We start from the raw sequence: 24,447 nt of genomic DNA, 5'->3' as shown, positions 1-24,447 counted from the left end.
CATCTATCCTTCGCAACTTTTGAACATGGTTCGTTTCAGATATCTATATGGTTACATATATTTTTTTTAAGTAATATTTTGACCGAAGACATCTAAATGTTTCTTGTCATGGATTGTCTCTGATTTCTGGTTAAAATATTTCATAGTGCCGCTATATTTTTGTAATAAATGTTTTCATGATTATTTTTTATCTTCTTGTTTTTGCAAAAATACCTATTTTGGCCTCTTCGTTTCCGTTTCCTGATGTTCTACAACACCCCATTTAATGAATTATTAGCTGTATGGAATGTTCAGGCTCGACATTTACTCAACACGTTTAGAATAACTGTTTGTTAGGCTATTCAACATGGCGAAAGGCAACATTATTATGATAGTAAACAATATATTCTCAAGTATGTACATATCTTCTGATTCAAAAACTAGCAAATTTGGTTTGTCTACGGTTAAAATCGAACATTATTATAGATGCAGGGGCACTGTTCTTTCTCTTTCCAAAGAAGATGTTCAGGCAACGTTTTTTTTTAGAAGAAATGGGGGAATAGCCCCCGCCATTATGCGCAAAAACAGGGGGAATTGCTGCAGTCGAAATTCCTTTTTTATGAGAGGAGAATTTACAACTTGGTAATAGACCTTTTTATGTGCCTCTATCGCCTGTCATTGGATGCCACTGGTCATGTGCAAGAGACAAACGTCTTCATGGACCTTTCCCTGATTTTCCCAAGCGATGTTTTCTCTGCATTCTGCTACTGTAGCGTCCCAACCAAAACGCTCAACCTACATTCTCTCAAGATTAGCCTTTTAATATTGCATGAAAGAAACATACCACGTCCTCGATAACTTTATTTCTTATTTACTTGTGACGTATCAGAGCTAGCTTTCTCCCGAACTCCACATCGAAAGAAGAGCCTCTGCGGTTCATAATCTGTATAGTTTCACTGTAACATCATGTATTATCTATACAGAGTCACCACAAGAAAATACATGGATTACCCACCTGCATTAGGTAAGCATTTAATGTTATTATACAATTCAATTCAATTCAATTCAAGGGTCTTTATTGGCATGGGAAACACGTGTTAACATTGCCAAAGCAAGTGAAGTAGATAATATACAAAAGTAAAATAAACAAACAAAATGAACATACATTATAATACAATGTTTGTTTATTTGACTGTATCTACTTCCTGTCTCGTTGCACCAGGGCAGAAGTCTAATCAGAACCGCAGTCGAGATTATATGTATAGACTATAGCCATAACATACATGTTTAACATGAGCAACACTGCTGGTATGTATGCACTATGGGGCAACGCCTCTTAATAACGATTACATTCACATTACATGTAAATCTGAACGAATCAAACTGTGAATGGTATTTTACCAACACATTGAATTGGCATTTGCTGTGAGAAAGATGTTAAGTGTTCATTGTAGTTCGACCAAAATTATTAATCTTAATTATTTATCTTGACGTCAGTGTAACTTTTTCTTTACTCTCTTTGAAGTGCATGGTTGAGTTTTTTCGATGTTTGTGGGTATGAACAGTGTCTGGCAGAGTGTCTGAGTCTGACTCTCTTTGTCTCTCTGTGTCTCTCTTTGTCTCTCTGTGTCTCTCTCTGTGTGTCTCTCTCTGTGTCTCTCTGTGTGTCTCTCTCTGTGTCTCTCTGTGTCTCTCTTTGTCTCTCTGTGTGTCTCTCTCTGTGTCTCACTGTCTCTCTGTGTCTGTCTTTGTCTCTCTGTGTCTCTCTCCATGTCTCTCTCCGTGTCTCTCTGTGTCTCGCTCTGTGTCTCTCTCTCTGTGTCTCTCTCTGTGTCTCTCTCTCTCTGTGTCTGTCTTTGTCTCTGTGTGTCTCTCTCCATGTCTCTCTCAGTGTCTCTCTGTGTCTCTCTCTCTGTCTTTCTCTGTGTCTCTCTGTGTCTCTCTCTCTCTGTCTCTCTCTGTCTCTCTCTCCATGTCTCTCTGTGTCTCTCTCTCTCTGTCTCTCTCTGTATCTCTCTCTGTCTCTCTGCCTGTTATGAATGTCTATGTTTGTGATCATCATTATTATCATTGTTTGATATATAATATATATATATATATAATATATATATATGATGGCATAATGTCTCTGAAGTAACAAGCAGCCTAGCTGAGTTTTGAGGAGCTGGCTGTCAGATGATTTGAGGATGTTAGATTTCCTAAGGGAAGTCTATTCATTAGTCCTCTTTTGGGGGAATGAATTCGATGTCATCACTGTTGTGCGAGGTAACAGATATCTGCATGACGGATTTTTCACTGATATTGTCTTGGGTTTAATGTCACTTTCTATTAGGGACGTTGTGGACGTGTGACTATATCATTTCATTTAATAAAAGTGATTTATCTTTACATAGGTTAATATTAGTAGCCTAATATACCCCCACAGTGTCTTATATGGGTGAACTAAAGAAGATAACAATTCACATGTAGTCTTTTCAGCTATAGATGTTGAGATAATGTGAATTTGTTTTTTACAAAACAAAGGTGTGTGGGAAAATGCAACATATAGTCTAATGTGAACCTTTCTGAAATTCAAAGGTTGTATTTTCCCATCAGAGAAGCAGTTTTCATAGCTTTTTTCAGCTGCCTGAGATGAGAGCAACGGAACAAAGACAGTATTTCACTGTTGTCTGACAGGCAGCTGCGAAAGTATTTACAGCCTTACTGCAATGCGGCAAAAGAGAGAAAGCCTGGAACGAGGGAAGCCTATAAAAGTGGGGCCTGCGAATGAGGAGAAAACCCTGAGCATTTAAATTACTCGATTAACTTCTAGACTATGCTCTGGATTGGAAATCAACTCACGTCCCAACATATGGATATAAAGCTGTTATTTCATCATTCGTTCGTTCTTACCATATCGCCCACAAGTTAAATAAAATATTATACTGTATATCAACGTATAGATCATTCATATAGAAATAAACAGACAAAGAAAACGGTTTACTTGATTATTATGTTTGGTGTGTGTTTGTATTGCAGTGTTTTGAAATGTTTTCATAAGTAGCAGTTATCTGTCATACGAATTCTATTTTTAAGTGTCCGGGTAGTTTAGCCTATAGTATACAATTATTATAATCATGGGAACATTTTAATCCATATAGCCTATCTGTTGTATGAGGAATGAATTCCTAATAAACCTAGATCATCTACGGATTCTTTCTAGATTGAACTGAATACAGAGCCTACCATTTATACATATACATAATATCATGACATGCAAATGAATGCTAAAATCCAATCGGCAACAAATTGGCTGTGCGTTTTAGGAATTGGGTTAAAAACTGAACACGTTGAAAAAGGGAAATGATTAGGATGTTCCAGCAAGAGGCGCTGTTGGCCAACAGTCAGTGATCCCTTGGTTCTTTCCCCGAATCGTTTACCTTACATGTCACTAATAATATATGATTGGTCCTTACGCGATATGACCAACTGATCCGTAATTATGCTTCCGACATTGAAAATAAGTGGTTTCTGAATTGAAGTATCAAGATGTAGGCGGAGTATAACCAAACTCGTTTCTTAAGAGGGTGTATAGTTTATAAAGAGACGTAGCCCACTAGGCAAAACGTTGTAACAAAAATGTAATGTGGTGACGTTGAATCAACATGGAAAACTGATTGGATTTGCAAAGAGTCATCAACACAGGGAATTTCGTATTTTTTTCACCCAACTTTTTACCTACGTCCAATGACAGCGTGACATTTTTGGTTGATTTGATGTGGATTCAGTTTAGTTGGCAACTCAACCAAATCTAAATCAAAACTAGACGTTGAACTGACGTCTGTGCCCAGTGGGAGGATTCATGATTCATGTGATGCATTTGATGGCTATAACGTTTTATTGAAGCATTGTTGATACATCTCTCTATCGTTATATTTTGGCGATTTAAGTACCTAGAGAGAGACAACTTAACATGGGAGCAGAATTTGAGCAGTATATTCCACGTTGGTTCAAGTAATTTCCTTGAAATCACGTGGACAGGTTTTCAACCAGTGTGTGCCCAGTGGGAAGTTATCATGTGTTCTTCTGATTCACCAGAAACCTTGTATTAAACTTGACATAAATGAAAGTTCGAGGGAAACGCCCACAGATGTGTGTAGACTACGTCAGGGTTCACAGAGGGTCATCGTCTGTTGTTTTTTATAGAAAGATGTTTATGGGCAAAAAGCCAAGAAGAGCAGAAAGATATCGGTAGAAGTAGACTTATAACATATTAGTTTGTCAGACTTTTGTCATGTCTTGTAATGACCTAGAAATACATATATATGTATGAAAAGAACGACACGGCATTTCATATCATGGTGAACTAGAAATAACACGTTTTTTGGGGAGGGTTTTAACATTTTCTGGTGCATATTTTATATGGCATCGGAGTAATCGTCGTTGTTGAATAAGTGTAACTGTTGACGGTTATTTATGGCACCAGTGCTGCGTCATGAATGGCTGTGGGGGAACACGTGATGCCATTAAACTTTGTTTTATGGCCTGGGAGTTGACAAGCCAAAATATATTTCTCATTGTGTATTAGTAAAGCCGTGCCGATGGCTTGGAATAGAGCTTTGAATTGGTGGAAGCAAGTATAAACCTCTGTTTATGTCTGAACATGGATATGTTTTCCTATTCGATGCATTGCGGTGGACTTTGCGGTAAGCTGTTTTATCATTTGATAGGCTACTATATTTAGTGCGCATGCTGATGTCATCAGGTATACATGTCTGTCGCCTGTGGTTTTGTTTGCCTGCTTCGAAATACAGAACTTTAACCATAGTTGTGGATGTGTATTTTGCATGGTCCAAGAAGTACGGAAAACAGGATGTGTTTGAATATGTCAATACTTAGCTGTTTATTTATTGCGTATATGACCAATAGTCGTTCAAATCAGTCGTTAGAGAAACAATGCGTTTTGGAAAATGGCTGGTAGCCTATATGCCAAGGTATATTCGTTTTTGCTTCATATAGCCTAGGCTAATATTGCCTGATGGATTATTAAAACCTGTTACATTTTTTTATTTGCCTGCAATGCGCACACTAATTTGAATGACAATGGCGAATAGGCTTGTGGGGATCTGAAGTCTATGAGCTGTTGGCTGGCGAGTTTAGACTTGGGAGGGAAAAATATAAACCTGTAGTTGTCACAGACTCAATGGCCTTTACAGCTATTAGCGTTCCGTTAAATGACGTTTTGGAACATAGGCCTTGTTATAACAATATATTAATTAAGTTAAATACACATCAGTCCTTTTGAATCTTAATACCCCAACAATTTATTTTTATGTTTTAATTGCCATGCTCTATCGCGCCCCCTAGTACAGAATATTATCGAATCATAATTCCTTGTAATATCTTCCTTTGACCCGTATCAGGGTGTTTGTATAGGCCTACATTGTGATGTTATGTAGGATGTGAAGTGATGTAGATGATTTAGTTTGTTATCCAATATACAAACACTTTTTCATGAGTCAACATTGGGCAATGACAACATGCACGAGTCAGAATTGTGTTATAAAGGCCTCCACATGTAAAGGAAACTGTCCATTTTTTCGGCATCCTCTACCACTGTGACCGTTAGTGTATTTCACAGTTAAATGTACTGACAACGATTTCTAGGTCTACAACTGACCGGCTATATAGTATTGAGGTCGTATTTGTATTACATTGAGAATTGCACTGCTGAAATAATTTCACTAGTCTAGGATTGCATGTTTTAGAGGGTCTCTTTATTTATAATAAATATCCCACAAATTTGATTTCAGAAGTAATACAGATGTTTCATGTTTCTTAAACCCATAAATGATACATGCTGCCAATGACGATTTGGCACACAATCTATCTTTAATGACATAGCTAGTTGAAATCAGAACTATTGCCTATTAACAGCTGTATAATACAGAAAACATAGCAAGTGGGTTCATTCTTGGTTCAAACGAAGGATAAAGACAAGTACTGACATTGTCATTCTTTTGTTCCTCAGTAGCCTAGCCTATCTTTGCTTTGACCCGTCTGAACAAGTCTCAGGGCAAGGTGAAGGTCAAGCTGTCTAACAAATATTAAAATATGGTGACATAATTACAAGTGTGTGTGTGATTCATATTTGATTCAAACTTGAACCGTCTTAAAGTGGCCAGTTTGTTGTAAAACGTCAGGCCTATAGCCTTTGACCTATAGCCGTTATTCTTAAAGTACCAAAATTATAGTACAGAAATTAGACTACAGAAATTGTCCAGTAACAAAACCTCGGCCTATAATCAGGAGAGTATAGGAATGCGTCTTCCGCCTCTGTCTATTTAACGACTGTGAGGACTCAGTACAATTTAGAAGGCACTTGGCAAATCATTTTTTCTTAAACGAATGTTTTCATTTTATTTAAATCATATATATATATATGTCATTCAAAAATGTATGTCATTGTAGGACATTTCCACAGTGGCATATTCCCAAGAACTTAGACCATGAGGTAACCAAGGTGGTCAAATGAAGGGTCATTTCAGATTCGTGAACTTTTGTACTCTTTGAGCGGTGGGCAAAGAAAAAAGAATGATACTTTTTGATATGTTTGTAAATGATTTAGTTTGACCTCGTGGCCTTTAGCCTTTTGCCTTATGGGTCCACTCGATATTCAAACTTCGGACAGTGTATGGAGCACAGGCTGGCGAGTATCGGTAGTCCATCAGTTGTGAATTACCTATGATGTTTGCCTGTACCTCTAACCAATACATAGCGTGTATTAAAAGTAATACATACTTCTGGTGACTGTGAACTTGATTCAGAATAAAATGGAACAGAATTGTTCACCTTCATGATGCACTAGCCTATACCAATATCTGATTAATCTGGACCAATATCTGATTAATCAGGACCAATATCTGATTAATCTGGACCAATATCTGATTAATCAGGACCAATATCTGATTAATCAGGGGCTATGATTTGATGAAAATAGTTCTAATTTATTTAGAATGTTCATACACTTTCATTGTGTACAATTGTCAATAGTAAGTGTATGGCGTAGGAATATACTTATTTTTTTGGTGTTTTTGAGAATCTTATGGCTGGACTTTTGTTGAATTGAAAGAAATGATGGGACCCCTCTATTCCGTCGTCTATATATACCCTGTAGAACCGAATTTGTGTGATAAAACAACAGTCACAGATTCGATTCTAGGGGAGTATATGGTCGATGCAAAAACGTCGAATTACTTAACTACTTTTAGAGATGTTTTTGTATCATTCTTCATAACATTTTACACATCTGGATGATGGAATGCTCCTCGTTTGATTGCTGCATTGTGTCATTTTAGGGTGATTTCAAACGATATATTATAATACCATTGAGTGAGATTAATACCATTGTGTGCGAGTACAGTTTTTAGTAATATGCACTTACTGCGTGTCATTTCATTTGTTGATTTGATTTGATTATATAAGAAAACTTTGCAGGTGTAGCTTTTTGGCCTGTACACCTATCATTAAAGCCAAACAGTCCTTCTCATTTTGATAGTGAACATAAAACGCCATATAAAAAAAGCTATCATAACCAGACTGAAATCTAAATAAATTTGAACATGGCTTCAAGGTAATTCATTTTTTAAAACATTTTTAACATTTACATTTACATTTCAATGATTTAATTATTGATTGTTTGGCATTGGTTCGTTGCCACGAGGCTCTTTCAGTAGTTATGAAAGGGATAGGGTAGATGAAATGATGAGATTCTTGTAACTTTTGGATGACCCCTTCTTGACAAAGACAATCCCCAACAATTGTCCCCAGGCTTTATTCCCCTCTTTTTGAGCCCGGGAGACGTTTTGTATCTTTTGTTTGTTTATCAGTCAGACTCGCTGGCTTTAGTTTGATTTAGTATTGTAGAACAATAAGCATATTAACCATCTAAATGTCCCTATATACACAAACGTTGTATTTATTCCATTCAGATTATTTCCCATTGACTGTTAGATGATCATGATTGATATTTAAATATTGACATTAACTATTTAAAATGTTACATATAACATCTTATTTTTCAATATAGGGTTTACATTGTCAATCCTTCATTGCAATTGGTTAAATATTTGGTTTTTATTCAACATAATTTAGATGTTTTTGAAGTTAGTGGAAATTGCTGCTATTGGTGTTGTATACGTAGGCCCTACCCGTTAATGAAATAGCTTTACCTCCATTGGCCCTATCTGGTCACATGGTTCTCTAACTTTATTCAGTTGACAGCAAATAGGAGGGCTTTATGGTGGTGGAAAAAAGACAACTCGAGAAAAATTTGTATTTTCTACCTTCATAAATTAATGGCCATGAGTTCGTATATGCTGAACTCTAAGTATGTGGACCCACAATTTCCCCCTTGTGAGGAATATTCGCAAAATAGCTATATACATGAGCAGGGGAGAGACTACTACGGTCCATCGCAGGACCCAGATTTGCAGCATCCAGGAATCTATCCACGGTCAAACTACCCCGAGCAGCCCTTCAGTTGTACCACTGTGCAGGGTTCTACAGTGCAGCCACGGGGTCATGTGCAGGGGCGCGACAGCAACCCTAGCACTTTTACGGCACAGACCGAACCGTGTGCCCCGGTCCAAGTGACTGGACCCCGGACTTGTGGACAGCAACAAAACACAAAGAATCAAAACGGGATACAAGCCAAGCAGCCTGCAGTAGTTTACCCCTGGATGAAGAAACACCACGTTACTACGGGTAAGATTCACTTTTCCCTCTCAACGTCGCTTTGGGACAAGTTGTGGTCCAGGATTTTAGCCACTCTAAAATCGTTGCGTGAAATATTTATGGTCTGCTTTGAAGGGGCTGTCAGTTACACCAGCCATAAATGTTTATTGCTCAGGAAATAGGCCGCTGGCTATCTGACGATCTCAGAGCTCCTTACGTCCACTAGCCTATGACTATGGTTTACATTTTATTGTGACAATATTTGAATGAAGAGGTTGAAATAAGACCTAATTGGATCAAAGTTTGGTCATAGTTTCGTTCAATTCCATTTCTGGATCGAGTGTTCATTGTTTTGTTTTAGCTAGAAGTTTGGAGCGTCCCGTGAAGGGCTTTTTGTTTTGATTAAACTGGGATTTAATTTGCTCACATTGGTATTTTGTTTCTCACAGTAAACCCGGATTACACAGGACCTGAACCCAAACGGTCTCGGACAGCTTATACAAGACAGCAGGTTTTGGAACTGGAAAAGGAATTTCATTTTAACAGGTATCTGACCAGGCGGCGTCGCATAGAGATTGCCCATACACTCGTTCTCTCCGAGCGTCAGATCAAAATCTGGTTTCAAAACAGAAGAATGAAATGGAAAAAAGACCACAAACTACCGAACACAAAGGGAAGAGCTGCATCTGCTTCCGGACAACATTTACCAAGTATCCAGAAGGATAACCAGACTGATGTCACAACTTTCTAAGATGGGTAACTTTGACCGTTCAATGAACTGTATATAACATACTATATTATCCATTTGACTTTGCATGGTCTCAAAACATGACGTTTTGGTCAGTGTGATTTAACGTACAATAGTTCTAAATGGCAGTTCCAGTCAGAAGGACCCTCGATGTGTTGGCTCAGTGAATTGAGTCCATTTCCAACATTGCAGCTGAACTGAGAAGCGTGTATCACTACATGCTTAACACGCTTCGAAGAGGTATTGCAGATCGAACGAAATTGTGTTAGAGATGCTTTCTGATTATACTCTTCTCTCTGATTCTATAATGTCACTCTTCTCATGTGCACCACAAAAGTCAGAGTAAGGCATGAACATTTATATATTTATTTAAAAAAATTATGAAATACGTAAAATGCTTTTGTACACACTTTAATTAGAAATTGTCTTGTGATGAGATCTAACTATTAAAACAAATAATATTTGATTAATATGATTGCTAAAAAAAAGGTAACTGCTGCATCAGTTGATGTATACATTATTTTCAGACAAGTGACAATATTTGTTACTTTAATATAGGCTAGCTTAAAGAAAGTATTGAACTCGTATTTATGGGCGCTAACTGGTTGAATTCTTTTGTTAACGTTTTTTGAACTTTTATACAATAAAGCTTTTAAAATGGCGTTAAATTCTATTAGAAACAAGACATTCCTGTGTGCAGACTCTTCCCAGGGCCCTTATTCGGTTATAAATCTCTCTTGACATCTTTGTAAACAGTAAAGCGGGTCTCACACATGGCATCTGAAACTCTATCATGAGTTTGTCTTGTTCTTTGCATCGAATGTATATCTTTTTTTAGATGCTTCACTATTTTCTATTTTGACCAAAATCGACCAGAACATTATTACTAGTATATATTCAATATGAAGCACGTTGAGGGATATAAATACGGTAATAACCTATGTTTCCCCTATTCTTATTCAACAACATGTGATATAGAGTGTTTACATTTCATTAGGATTATTTATTTAATTAAATATTTGTACATTTTCTTAAAACCCACAACAGTTGTAAACATATTTGAGCAACGAACGTTTATTGTATGAAATCTGTTTAAAACTGTTGTGGATTATTAGCAATGATTTCACATTTTCTTATTGCAGTGTTGAAATGCAGTATTAAAAATGTACCTCTGGCATTGATTTAAACCAAACCTATCCACACAGGCATTCATGTCATGCGTCAAGACAGATGTTCTTATTATTCCTATCATTGTCCTCGTGACAAAAAAAGAGAAGACGGCTTGCATTGCGAAGATGTCTTCCCTCTGAAGAGTCTTCACGATGAGAAGAAGTTGAAAAGGTATTTCAACTGAAGTTCGACAAAAGCTCCAGAGGCAGGTTCACCCAGAGGACAGTGTTTCTATAGCCTTAGACACATTTCAGCCCTCGAGGAGTGACCTCTGAACCCTTAACCCGTTGGACCTATAGTCTTCTTCTCTCACAGGCGCTATTCGCATGGAGTTTTTCATTAGATACATGTTCTACTTCAGTATTAGAATATGGAACGCTTATATAACCTGGTTAAGCATGCCACGTTCTAAAGCCTATATTTATTCTGCCAGATCTAACTCAAATGGTACTGGTTGTATGCCACGCTATGTTAATATGCAATCCTGGCTGACCTTGTTTTGTGTTTGCGCTGTTCTGTCTGTATATACATGCAACACTTTTGAATAATTCCGTGATATGCATTGTGGTGGCACAGAGCACTCACATTTGTCAATATATTTCTGTATCAAGTATTCAGAGGTTCATGCTTTACAAAATGTCTCTCATTGCCATCAATGCTTGATTTACACGAAGGTTGACACATCTGACAGGTTGAGATATTTATTTGTACCCTTATTGTGCTTGTTTGAGAAGAAAAAATAAATATGGCATTGTTGGATGACAATGTGACTAAGTTCAGTTTTATAGCAAGAATCATCAAATATCCCCTTAGCCACACCAATGTTAATCAGTGCCATAGATCTCGGGAAGTTGAATATGGTCCTATCTAAACCAGTCCAGGAACTGTTAGCAAAATCGTAGGCTCAGTGTGATTATATTTGTGACCATGCTTGGATTAAAACCTGTATACTTTGAAAGCTTGTCTGCTTCTCTCTGTGTTTGTCTGTTTGTGTCTCTGTGTGAGTTTCTCTGTGTGTGTGTTTCTCTCTCTCTCTCTCTCTGTGTGTTTGTGTGTGTGTGTTTCTCTCTCTCTCTCTCTGTGTGTGTGTGTGTGTGTGTTTCTCTCTCTCTCTCTGTGTGTGTGTGTGTGTTGGTTTCTTTGTGTGTGTGCCTGTGTTTGTGTGAGTGCATGTGTCTTCACATTTGCGCCTGCTCCTTTATAAGCTTCGTGTCACTCTCACCAGGCCATTACACTGAAACCTTTGCATCTTCAGTTTGCCACTACATAGATATCAGTGTACAAGCAATGTGCGCATGTCATATCATAGCAAAAGAAAGAAAACTGCACCAAATGATGCAATCATAAGCAACAGTTCTACATGCAAACCATGTTGTTATACGTGTGCATTTTTAAGACTGCCATAATGGATTGCTGAATATCTCATTCCCATGTTTATTTTCCACAGTGGACCTATGCGGCTTGTAAACATGTAAATTGTATTTCCATAGTTCACTGAAATGACCATGTGAATAATAATGAAATGCCTATTATGTAATACAGTTTGAGGACAGAAATCAGATGTCAGTACCTGCCCTTCCATGTGCAGTGTGCATTGACCTACATGTCTGAAAGCAATAAACGAGAGCCATAGGCAGTGCCATTTTCAATGACTACATCGAATATGGAATACACCACTGCTGCGATCACAATGGCTTTCAAACGGCCATATTTCATTTCCAGCTGTTCGCGGAAACTGTCTTCGCCAAGCGAGACAACCCCTTAAAATGTATTAAACTGTGCTGTCTGCATTCGAAGATATAATTCGGAGAATATACCGCTCCCTCGCTCTATTTCTGACCACGTGATTGTGTAAATAATTCATGCAGCACATCCCCTAGAAACACGGCGTCGTCATTAATCGCGAGGACTCTATCAGACTTGAAAACTGAAAAGATCCCAAGAAAATAATATCCAAGCGCTCCGATACTCAACGCATCTGTAGCCAGCACTTTAACACAGCATCTGAACCAATGGAAGCTTGGTAGGTAAATATTTTAGCTTTTTTTTTTTTTGTAAGATGGTAAATGACCATATCTGTCAGATATTTGATAAATAGCGCCCTTTGATGCGTGTGCCTTGGACAGGCTGAAGTGCATTCTTCAATGCTTTGCTTTTTGGGAAGAAATATACCAAGAGAAACAGGTCAATATTATAAAGTGGCGATGTTTGACAACTAGCATCCTTGTTATGTTTCATAGCAGGTAGAAACAACATTTTAAATATTTTCAGTCACCTTCTGTGTGAAGTGGTTGTATTCATGAATGTAAGCAGCACTGTTGGGATGTTCTATTTCGTTCTTAAGGGCTGTATGTTAGGGCCTCTGTGATTTCTAATATTCCTAAAGAGAGCAATTGAGTCATTGATTTACACAAAATTGCCTGTTACAAAATGTAAACAGAGTGCTAAGTTGAAAAACATTTCAAAGTGGTACACGTGCAATATGTTAATACAACATAACACTCCAGCTACGTGCGTTATGGCAATAACACAAATCGGAAACGTTGTTGTAAGAACATCTCTCTTTAGATTCAACTGAGATGACGCCACACTGCTAACATGTTTTATTGTTGATGAGGGGGATAATTAGAAATGTATCTCTGAGAGTAGTAGAAGTTGTGTTTGAGCAGGTGGACAGTTATCTGCCTCGTTGTAAATCATTCTCGGTAATTCCTGAAATGGTGCGAGGCTGTTGGAGGCCCGGGCCACACTGTAAATCTTTCCATTTTACTACCCATGAACATATGCTGCGACGGTAGTAGTCCTCCATCCTTTCCTCAGTACAAGTTACCTCTCGGCCAGCTTCCCTCCCCGCTGTCTTTTATGGCTTTTAAATCTCCGTCTTCCAATAGATTTTTGAGCTTACAAATTGTTATTTAAAGGTGTTTTTTCTATTTACATCGAAAACAGTGTCTGAAAAGGAAAATACTATTGAACATCATGATAGCGCAGCGGAAAGACAGCAGACAAAAGGGTTTCCAAATTGGTTTATTTCAATACAATTCCAAACGCCTTTTCTCATACAACAATATTGGTCATGGATTTCATAACATTATAAAAATGCTTTGTAGATATACAATTAACGTTTTTTTATTTATTTTTTTATTGTGAAAACAATATGGTTATATTTTCAAGTATACCAATAATGAATCTATGGACAAATCCAAATGTGCAATGTCTATACGAAATTCTGTTCACAACTACATTTGAATAGGATTCTCAAAACGACATGTATTAGTATTAGAGGCTTTGTAAATTAGGTAAACAAATACATATAATCAAAATGTATAGCTTAATATTATATCTGAAAGATGACTAAATAATCACAATAATATTTCCTGCAAAGGAAAGAAGAAGAAAAGAAATGATCAAGAAAATGAAATCGCAAGTGTAGTATTTTCATCGTGGACACAGGTCAGATAAGGAAATGTAAACGCGTCCCCATTTCAAAACGCGTTTGGGAGCAAAGGCTTGGTTGAAGAAGCGACCTCAGTCAGAACAATCTGGTAGCTCGATCACGTGAACAAATATGCTCGTATTTTAAGACAGTGCCTTTATTTGTCATCATAAACGTTTCAGAAACATACAACAACAACAAAAAATCCCAATGTTAGCTTCAAATCTGTGACGGTGTCTGAAAAACTGTATTTTTCAATAAGAGATTGATTGGCCGACATTTTTTTTTTTGGGGTGGAATAAGGATACCTTCTTCGTTTTTTTTTATTGGTAGTTGAATGTGAGTCTTCCATTCTTTCGGGAATACTGTCTGCATTGGTATATGGAAATGTCTGAAAAACCGCGCAAGATCAGGTTTAGGACAGTATTATCTACAGACAAAGAGTGAAGGATAAATTCTAGAGACTGCAGGGAAAGGAAGAAGCACGAGCATACGATACACTGATTCACAGGTAAGCAATTGCATGACAAAATGCAACCTTTTAAACACAACACGAGAGAATAAATAGGATTTATTCCATTCAGAGGGGATCTTGTCGGCAACTACGCAGATAGCCTTTCGTCTTATGGACCAGAGATACGATTTTAAAACAGGTTCACAATTTTGAGAAACCACTTTCGAAGGCTAGTTTGGATGGATGTATTTTGTGAGCCGGTTTTCAGCTGATTTTGCAGTTACATGAAAAATGACCAAAAGAAAAGAGAAAAGAAGCGGAGGAAGTTTTCATTCTGACTTCTAGATTGTTAGATCGTAAATCACATTCATTTGTCTTATCGTCACAGTGATGTTAGACATGATTTGTGTGGTTTGTTAACCTGCAAATGTACAAGATAAATACGAATAATAATGGATTCAATCATTTTCATTTTAAATAAGACCAAACATATATAAGCCCATTTTGATTTAGATAAAATAAAGGGTATTTAAAACTATTTTAATTGATGTTCTGCACTCATTTTTGCTTAGGCTACATGATTCCTTTGTGAAGTTATTGGGTAATTCAAAAAAAAAGAATATGTATTATAGGCGTATTGGAATCAAATATGACTTAGGAATAGGTCTAAACAACAGGCTATTGTTCCCTTTAATGTTATTGACTGTAATATATTTTCAAGTAATATATGAATGATTTTAACTCATTATTTTCTGGCTCTACTGAATTAAAACAAATGTATTCCAAGTAAATATTTGTAAATTAAGCCTAGTTTAGGACGGATTTTGTTTCCATGGAAACCTTAAGAAGCTGCCAAACTAGCGATAAGAATCAAATGAATAACAAGGCCAACACATTCAATTATTTGGAGGATTTATCCCAAAATTCATCTTAAACAATAGCCAAATTAACAAGCTCCTAAAAGCTGTATGCTTTAGCTTATAAAAATGTTTAAGTAGGAATAATTAACGAATTATATGCTTCCCAGCCCAGCGATGCGTAAAAAGTGATATAATTTGTCCCTCTGATTTCTAAAGAAATAACAACAGTTTTTAAGTCAACTTCATATCAAAGGCGCATAATGGACACAAAACTATAAGGATGAAATGACAGCAGATGTAAATGCAATTTTCGACGACGATTCTTGTAGCAGCCCATTGTACGTACCAAACTTACCGTAGCAATGCGTTGGCGAGAAACATTGTTGTCTCAAAAGAGGATCGTGTCTGGCCAGAGTAGTAACAATATATCCTAACAATACACTTTCAAATCCACTCCAAACATATCGACTTCGACTTTCAGCAATATTTCGGAGTTTTAAATATTTCTAAGAAACCCTAGGATCTAAATCAAATGAGAAAACGAGCTCTTATTAGCCGAGAGAAAATAACCTCAAAGCATGTTCTATTAGACTAGATAAGTAAAGCAGAGTTCAAACTAACATCAAGTAGCCTAGCCTAAGATTAGTTTCTTATTCTGACGTTTATCTCCTACAAATGTGACCATGTGTCCCCGTCGTCAGACTGTGTTTCAGCTTTAAAACACTGGTGAAAAGTTCTGTGGTTTTAGGATTTCATTGTGACCTTCTGTTCGTTGTTCATTAATCTATGAGTTATTGCTGAACGAGCCAAAGGTCAACCAAAAGGCTTATGACTGCTAAATATTTTGGCCAGCTCATCTTTCTCTAGAAAATTCAGTGTAAGAGTTGTTGTCTCTCCACCACTGCACTAAATGTTCGGTTTAAATGCATTAAAATTAAAATAATAACGTGTTCTTATTCGAATACGTGTGTATTGTCCCATTTTTTTACATTTTTAAATCGTGTATCCTGTTATAACGATTAGAATAGATACTTGTTCGTAGAAGTGAATTATGGTGCTATATCAGATTATGTTTTCAGCAAAAATCTCACTGTAAACAAAAGCAAATCAGTACAATATAATTTCAACAGAACATCTATATAAATGGAGTCATTTGTGATATGAAATGATTACCCTACAGTGATCCCATTGTTTTCTTCATATGAAATGATTACCCCACCATAATCCCAGTTGTTTTCTTCATATGAAATGATGGAATTGTAGGACTAAAGCAGTAGAACCCATGGATTGTTTTCTCTTTCAGGTCATGGTGGATGGAATGATAAGCACGTGAAGAAAAACACAACACTGATCTGCATAAAATACGGTGAGCAGCATTTATTTAATGAACTCCCATGACATATTACGGGTTTCAAATGAACGCACCAAACAATAATGTCCGCCCATATAGGCCTATATATCCCATTTTTTTTTCTTTCAAAAAATTGTTTTCAATAGGTCCATTAAAAAAAATAGATAAAGTAAAGGAGAACCGGTTATCTAGATTGTGAATGGCAAACTTTCAACTCAATTCGCATTTACAGTTTCCCTTGTAATTGTAGGCCTATAGCCTAGCCAACCAGAGACTCGTTTAAGACATGTTCTTAATCCTTTACCCATTGAAGAAGGTTCATCATGTTGACATGCCAGAAGGCACAGTAAGGTCAGATGCACCAGAATATCATCGCTTTGTTTAAGCAGAACATATAAGCCTCATTAGGAAACATATCCACCTACACGACTATATAGTTGGTTAGGAAAGATAGCTAGGCTACCCACTGGGCACACATAGGATGAATCAATGTATTTCCACATCATGTCAATTAAATTACGTTGAACCAATGTGAAATAGACGTTGAATTGACGACTGCGTGCCCAGTGGGCACATCATTCAGAATTAACATTTAAAATCCAAAACAGAATTATACCGGTCATCCCATCACCTCCTCAATGCGAATTTCAAACAGGGATATGTTCACCTTTGCGTCAACGGTGATGGTCCACTTTATAAGCAAAATGATTCCCTTTTCTGCGGTTTCAAACGTGCGTTTGCGAGTGCGTAGTTTCAGCAATGTAGAATGATAGTAGGGGCTCGATTTATACAAACGGCCTCTCTATTATTGCTGCAGAACTTGCGGAGTATGGAATTCTTTAGCTTGCCTTCCTCCCACGCTTTGAGTTTTACACTTCTGTGGGTGGCAAGTCTTGGTGAGTGTTTTCCTTTCCAGTCCTCTCTAAGGCGTTTACGACCGTTACATTTGCACTTCTACCTTTTGCTTTCAGTCCACCATGACAGGTGCATTGATATGCACGGACATTCAGTCTGCTTGCTGTATTAATTCGTCTACATTCATGCCTTGACCATTCAGTGTGTTACTTATTTCAAGCCTACAATGCGAAATTGTTTCCAAAAGTAGGAAGAAAATGTTAGATAGAATACAATATGTGGGTATCCTAGTTTAGGCTCTGGTAGATGATTGCTAACTATAAAATAAATACAGGCTTACTGATTACAGAGTACGTCAGGGTGCCTGAATTTAAAGCGTTTGTCATAGGCTACACGCACATCATTAGCATTTAGGGAAGTCAGCCATTCCGGGAGAACAGGGAGAGATGATGCCACTTATTTCAGGACACATACATCGTGATAATAGTTTCTAAAATAATTTAATGGTTTAATAATTGCTATTTGAATAAAGTTACCTTTGAAGTGGCATTAAAAACAGAAAAATCATATTAGTGTGAGATTTTGGACTTAAGTTAACAACAAATAAACAAAACATATGAACGAGATTTATAAATGTGATTTTGAAATAAATGATGAATTATACATCGAGAGCAGTTCTGGAACATGTTTGTCTGTTAAACAATAAGAGCTGATGGTGGTTTGTGGGGTATTGTGATTAGGAACAGAAAGGGATATTGTGTGAGTCACCATGCTGATTCAGCTCCCTTTCTCAAGTAATTCAAGAAGAAAATCTTTTGATCTTTTGGCACAAGTTAAACTTTAACTAGTTTGTGCCAAACATGCCAGATGGATTGAAAGTGAGAGGTTGAGAGGGCCTATTGATGATTTGATAGTTTAGGAAAGTAACGTTTGGAGAGTGAAGAAATACATTTAAAAAATGCATTTTTTTAGTATTTATTTTCATATAAGAGCACGTGTATTTGTTTGTAATAGTCCATGTAGTTGTACTGAAACAAATGCTGAAAACTACCAGACTTCAGGAATATTAAGAACATGATCAATAGGTTATTGATGAAATGTTATTTTACAACTCAGAATATAGTGTATACTCAATCATGATTGTGTATTGGTTTACTACATGTTCAATTCATATTGCCTGCATAATGAGCATAACAACTGTTCTCTTCCTAGGTCAAAGAATACTGAAGCGGTGGGAAACTCAAATCACGTGATAGAAGAACGCCCATACCATTGGATAGGGCTGCATTGGCCTTCTTGTTTTGAATCCTCACAATGCAGAAAGCTACTTTCTACGATCATTCTGGAGTCTTTGGAAGCTACTCTTACCCCAAATCCGAGTCATATAGTTATGGCCCCAGTCACCAGCCCTACTCCACTTCTAACCTTGAGAGTGATTATCAGGGTCCAGTTTGTCCAATACAAACCCCAACTGTACGGCCACCAACTCATAAAGACAATACCATGAATGGCAACTGCACGAGATCCAGTAGCAGCCAAGGAAACAGCCAACCGCCGAGTATTGGTGAACAGCCGCAAGCACCTCCATCGTCGGCCTCATCGCCTAACTCCAGCAACACTTCATCTCAGAAGAAGAAATCTCCCTCAAACAATGATTCTAATACTGCCAACCCAGTCACTAACAAACAAATATTCCCATGGATGAAGGAGACGAGATCGAACGCCAAACACAAAAGCAACAGCAGCAACAACAACAATTGCTCAACCGCAGAAGGTACAGTGTGTGTGTGTGTGTGTGTGTGTGTGTGTGTGTTTAAAGCATGATTCGTCTGGACATGGTGGTGCGTATGCGTGCGTAAAAGGGCGAATATTCTACTGTACGCATTGGTCATTTTAGGCAGCCGAGGAGGCCTATGGTAAATCATTCATAATACACAAACAGACTTATGGTGTTTACTATGTATTTTCAGGTGAGTCCTGCGATGAAAAAAGCCCACCTGGTCCAGCCTCCAAACGGGTCCGAACTGCCTACACCAGTGCACAACTTGTAGAACTTGAGAAGGAGTTCCATTTCAACCGGTACCTGTGTCGTCCCCGAAGAGTGGAGATGGCTAATTTATTGAACCTCACTGAGCGCCAAATAAAGATCTGGTTTCAAAACAGAAGGATGAAATACAAAAAGGATCAGAAGGCCAAGGGGATAATGCACTCTCCCATCGGACACTCCCCAGACAGAAGCCCACCATTAAGTGGCCCAAATCACATCGGATATTCTGTCAATGTAAACTGTCTCAGCTATGACGCGCCGTCGCCCCCTTCATTCGCCAAACCCCAGCAAAACATGTACGGCTTGGCAGCTTACACGGCACCATTAGGTGGCTGTATACCGCAACAGAAAAGGTATCCGGTCTCCGAATACGAGCACCACAGCATGCAAGGCAATGGTGGCTTTGCCAACGCTAATTTGCAAGGTAGTCCGGTGTACGTTGGGGGAAATTTCGTTGATTCCATGCCAGCCTCGGGTCCCATGTTCAACCTCGGCCATCTCCCCCATCCCTCATCCGCCAGCGTGGACTACAGCTGTGCCGCTCAGATTCCAGGCAACCACCACCATGGACCCTGTGACCCCCATCCCACATATACAGACCTCACCTCTCACCATGCGTCTCAGGGAAGGATTCAGGAAGCGCCTAAATTAACGCATTTGTAAAATGTGAGGATTCTGTCTGTGTGCCCAAATTCTGTTAGGCTCTTTTATTATCTCAGTAGTCTAAAGTCATTTATATGATTACACTAAAAGTGAGCCATGTATTACCGAGTGTTATTATTGATATTACTATTAATGCTATTGTGTAATAATTACTTTCTAAGAATAGCTCTGGTCCATTTTTCTTGACTGTTGAGGATGCGCAGGAGAGACCGTTTGTCTGTTGTTCGTTTTCTGAAGTGCAATGCGCAGTATGGGGACTGAAAACGTCATTAACACTACTTGAAGGTAAGTTCTGTAGATCTGACAGTAGTCACCCATCTTTATAGGGATGGATTTTATAAAAAATAAACTCGAAGGTGTCTGTTTGCTATATTTGAAGCGTCTTATTTATTTTTCCAAGATTGTATTGCATTTATCTTTATCTCCTTTTCTGTATGTATTATTTAAGGCTTTTGTATCACACAGTATTTATAATTTACATGTATGACTATTTATATGGACATCTAGAATTTATGCAACATCGTTGGACAGACTTTGACATCATGGCCCTTCAATAGGTACTACGGGTTTTTGGTGAATGCTTGTTTTAAAATATGGTTTCAGTGGCTGGTGGTCTTAGGTTGTTGTCGAAGGAACTCCTACGTGTAAATCTGGGAATATTGGGGAATTTTTCACGTGTCTCTATGAAAAACAAAGTTAGGCTACATGTAGCCTATCGAAATACAGAATATTACAGAAATGAATCACACCAGTATGTCATTTGTTGTCATCGCCAATTTTCATATCACGTCATTGTCATTTCATCAGTTGGACTGTCCATGCATACATTTATGAAACGCTAATGATATGAAAATGTTATATTTTAATGTGTTTAACATTTTGTAAATAAAGTGCTTAAATTTACACAGTGGGTTAAAAAGCACCGTTATTTTCCATACATTTAACACACGTAGAAAAATGTGAAAACAGTGAGAAAATGATTATGCCTCTGCAGCAGCAGGTTGGGACTAGGTATGAATTTGCCCCGTCGCCATTTTGAAGTAATTTCAAATAGAAAGATGGCTTACAGCCTAAACAAAGAAATGGCAAGTCTCTATTCACGCATGTCCAGTTGAGAGCGTGCACAGTATAAACATTGCCTAAAGGCAAGCAGATCAAAGACACATATAGAAAATAATGTTTTAATTCAAAGCATACATATGAGGTAGAGATTGAAATTGAATCGAAAGAGAAACCAGAGACCTAGGAAGTCTCTTCTTGGTGCTGAAGAAATTCAAATGTTCCATGACTATTAGTCCTGAAGTCAAATTGCGCAGGCAGAGCATTTTCTTCACAATGTAGGCTAAGCTACATTTTTGTCAGGGAGGTCTAATTAATTAGATTTTTCTAATTATTTTCTGTTAGCAAAATATAGGCTATATTTCATTTGTTACCACGTTCTATTGTGAAGCAGATCCCACATTCAACATAACTGAGGATTTGCATTTAACAAAATATGTTAACCTATTATAACTGTTAATGTTCATTTACGTTTAAAAAAAGCACACACTATTTTGGGCAAATTGCGCAAATACATATAGACCTAATATTCTACAATATTATTTTCAACATTAGTGAGTGACGAAAGGTTGACGCAGGCAGAAGTAGTGTTTAGCTATAGCCACATCTAGCAGAGTGCCGCGTATCCTTTCTTTCTCCTGAGAGACATTTCAAAGCTCATTAATCAAAAAACTCGTTGCTTTTAGACTCCGCACTGATTTCCCCTCTTTGTGAACAAAGCATTTGCATTCCAAATTCTAGAAACACATTTCAAACCGAGAGGCCAAACTTTGGTAGATGTCCAAAGAGCACACTAAGCCCTGGCTTAAAGAATATCCACACATGAGAGAGAGGGAGAGAGAGAGAGACAAGAGTGTGCTGAGGCAATGGATCTGAGCCACCGAAGGAAGGTACCATTACAGGCGTCGTAAGTGTGTCTGAAAATGTGTTCAATGCATTCAGTTCATCAGCTATGAAAAGAGATAAAGCCTGATTCAAACGTCTGAATGAAATTAAACCAAAGTTATTTGCGAAAGCTGTTTATAGCAGACGATTAGCAATAATTGGCCTGTTTCTAAAATTATAAAATAGAATCTTAGTCTTTATTTGCCTTGATTTCATAGTGTACATCAGAGGCACTGAAGGCTGTCCCCCTGCAATACCATCTTGTTCGACGCACAGTGGATGGCGGCCATTTTAACCCTCGGGGGGTTGTCCTTCATCTTTTATCTATACATTTTCTCCCTCCAGATAATGATTACGTTGATACCTTGATATAATGGACTGTGTGTACAGCTCGCAACCAACGCTGGAGCTATTATAATGGTTAAAACCCTGATGCAACCCATCCAATCCAAAGGAAGGAAATTCAAGAGGTAATGAATTAATAAACTGACATGTATGTTTGTTCCATGCATAAAGGATAGGACACCTGATTCTTTCAGCAATATGTTCGTTTTGAATGTGACATGGACACAAACAAAAGGTGAATCTTGATTAACCAAGGGCCTTCACGTTAACAGGTTTATGGCCTGGGATGGTTTGCCCACGTTGCTATTTATTTGGTCAACAACAGTTTTGACGCCCAACGATGCACTTTTCTCTATTATTGGATGATAGAAATGGTATACTATCCAGGAGGCCTTAGAGTACTGGGCTGTCAGAGTAGTGGCTATCTGAGTGGCCCGGTATCGCCTATATACACTACATGACCAAAAGTATGTGGACACCTGCTCATCAAAATCATGGGCATTAATATGGAGTTGGTCCCCCCTTTGCTGCAATAACAGCCTCCACAATTTCCCTTCACTGGAACTAAGGGGACTAACCCGAACCATGAAAAACAGCCCCAGAACATTATTCCTCCTCCACCAAATGTTACAGTTGGCACTATGTATTAGGGCAGGTAGCGTTCTCCTGGCATCCGCCAAACCAAGATTAATCCGTCGGACTGCCAGATGGTGAAGCGGGATTCATCACTCCAGAGAATGTTTCCACTGCTCCAGAGTCCAATGGCGATGAGTTTTACACCACTCCAGAGAACTCTTGGCATCGCACATGGTGATCTTAGGCTTGTGTGTGTCTGCTCGGCCATGGAAACCCATTTCATGAAGCTCCAGATGAACAGTTCTTGTGCTGATGTTGCTTCCAGAGGCAGTTTGGAACGCGGTAATGAGTGTTGCAACCGAGGACAGACGATTTTTACCCGCTACGCGCTTCAGCACTCTGCTGTACATTTCTGTGAGCTTGTGTGGCCTATCACTTCGCGGCTGAGCTGTTGTTGCTCTTAGACGTTTCCACTTCATAATAACAGCACTTACAGTTGACCAGGGCAGCTCTATCAGGGCAGAAATGTGATGAACTGACTTGTTGGAAAGGTGGCATTGTCATGGGCGTCGTAAGGGACAGACCAAGGCGTAGCGGGTATAGTGCTCATCTTCTTTTATTATTCATAAAGTGAACACTTAAACGAAAACAACAAACCGACAATCAACAGTTCTGCAAGGTACACAGACTATACAGAAAGCACCCACCCACAACCCACAGGAAAAACCAGGCTGCCTAAGTATGGCTTCCAATCAGAGACAACGAAAGACACCTGCCTCTGATTGGAAGCCATACTTGGCCACACATAGAAAAAGAAACATAGAAATAGAAAACTAGAACCAAAATCCCCTAGAACCAAAAAACCCCAAAACACACAAAACAAACACCCCCTGCCACGCCCTGACCATACTACAATTACAAATGACCCCTTTACTGCTCAGGACGTGACAGTACCCCCCCCCCCCAAAGGTGCAGACCCCGACTGCAACTCCAAAACAAAAAACCCCACAAAACCAACACAAAATCTAAAGGGAGGGAAGGGAGGGTGGCCACCGTCAACGACGGTTCCTGTGCTACACCCCCCCCTTCGCCAATCCTCCCACTATGGAGGTGGCTCTGGCTCTGGGCGTAGCTCCTGTTCCGAAGACTCTGGGCTGAGAGGCGTCGCTGGAGGCACCGGGCTGAGAGGCGTCGCTGGACGCCCCGGGCTGAGAGGCGTCGCTGGAGGCCCTGGGCTGAGGAGCATCGTTGGTGGCCCCGGGCTGAGAGGCGTCGCTGGAGGCCCCGGCCTGAGGGGCGTCGCT

At 38.5% G+C, this 24,447-nt stretch overlaps 2 protein-coding genes across 6 annotated transcripts; both read left to right on the top strand.

The window, feature by feature from the left end:
* Positions 1-702: 702 nt before the first annotated feature.
* Positions 703-21,181, top strand: hoxd3ab (homeobox protein HoxD3ab). 5 transcript variants are annotated; one of them, XM_045704345.1, is made up of 4 exons: positions 703-1,003; positions 16,666-16,728; positions 18,781-19,342; positions 19,539-21,181. In XM_045704345.1, exons 3-4 carry the CDS (start codon positions 18,883-18,885, stop codon positions 20,276-20,278), a joined length of 1,200 nt encoding a protein of 399 aa, XP_045560301.1. In that variant the 5' UTR covers positions 703-1,003; positions 16,666-16,728; positions 18,781-18,882; the 3' UTR covers positions 20,279-21,181.
* hoxd4ab (homeobox protein HoxD4ab) lies at positions 8,171-9,610 on the top strand. Its single transcript, NM_001139559.1, has 2 exons — positions 8,171-8,724; positions 9,144-9,610. Exons 1-2 carry the CDS (start codon positions 8,316-8,318, stop codon positions 9,443-9,445), a joined length of 711 nt encoding a protein of 236 aa, NP_001133031.1. The 5' UTR covers positions 8,171-8,315; the 3' UTR covers positions 9,446-9,610.
* Positions 21,182-24,447: the final 3,266 nt, after the last annotated feature.

Source organism: Salmo salar, chromosome ssa21 (assembly GCF_905237065.1).
Source record: "Salmo salar chromosome ssa21, Ssal_v3.1, whole genome shotgun sequence".
Lineage (NCBI taxonomy): Eukaryota > Metazoa > Chordata > Actinopteri > Salmoniformes > Salmonidae > Salmo > Salmo salar.
The sequence above is the reverse complement of the archived record's forward strand: the minus strand, read 5'-3'. Positions and strand labels throughout refer to the sequence as shown.

Excerpts from the sequence above, each read along its gene's own strand:
- hoxd4ab (NM_001139559.1), top strand. The coding sequence starts at position 8,316 with ATGGCCATGAGTTCGTATATGCTGAACTCTAAGTATGTGGACCCACAA. Across the intron at positions 8,725-9,143 it reads GAAACACCACGTTACTACGG|TAAACCCGGATTACACAGGA; the intron begins GTAAGATTCACT and ends TGTTTCTCACAG.
- hoxd3ab (XM_045704345.1), top strand. The coding sequence starts at position 18,883 with ATGCAGAAAGCTACTTTCTACGATCATTCTGGAGTCTTTGGAAGCTAC. Across the intron at positions 19,343-19,538 it reads CAATTGCTCAACCGCAGAAG|GTGAGTCCTGCGATGAAAAA; the intron begins GTACAGTGTGTG and ends ATGTATTTTCAG.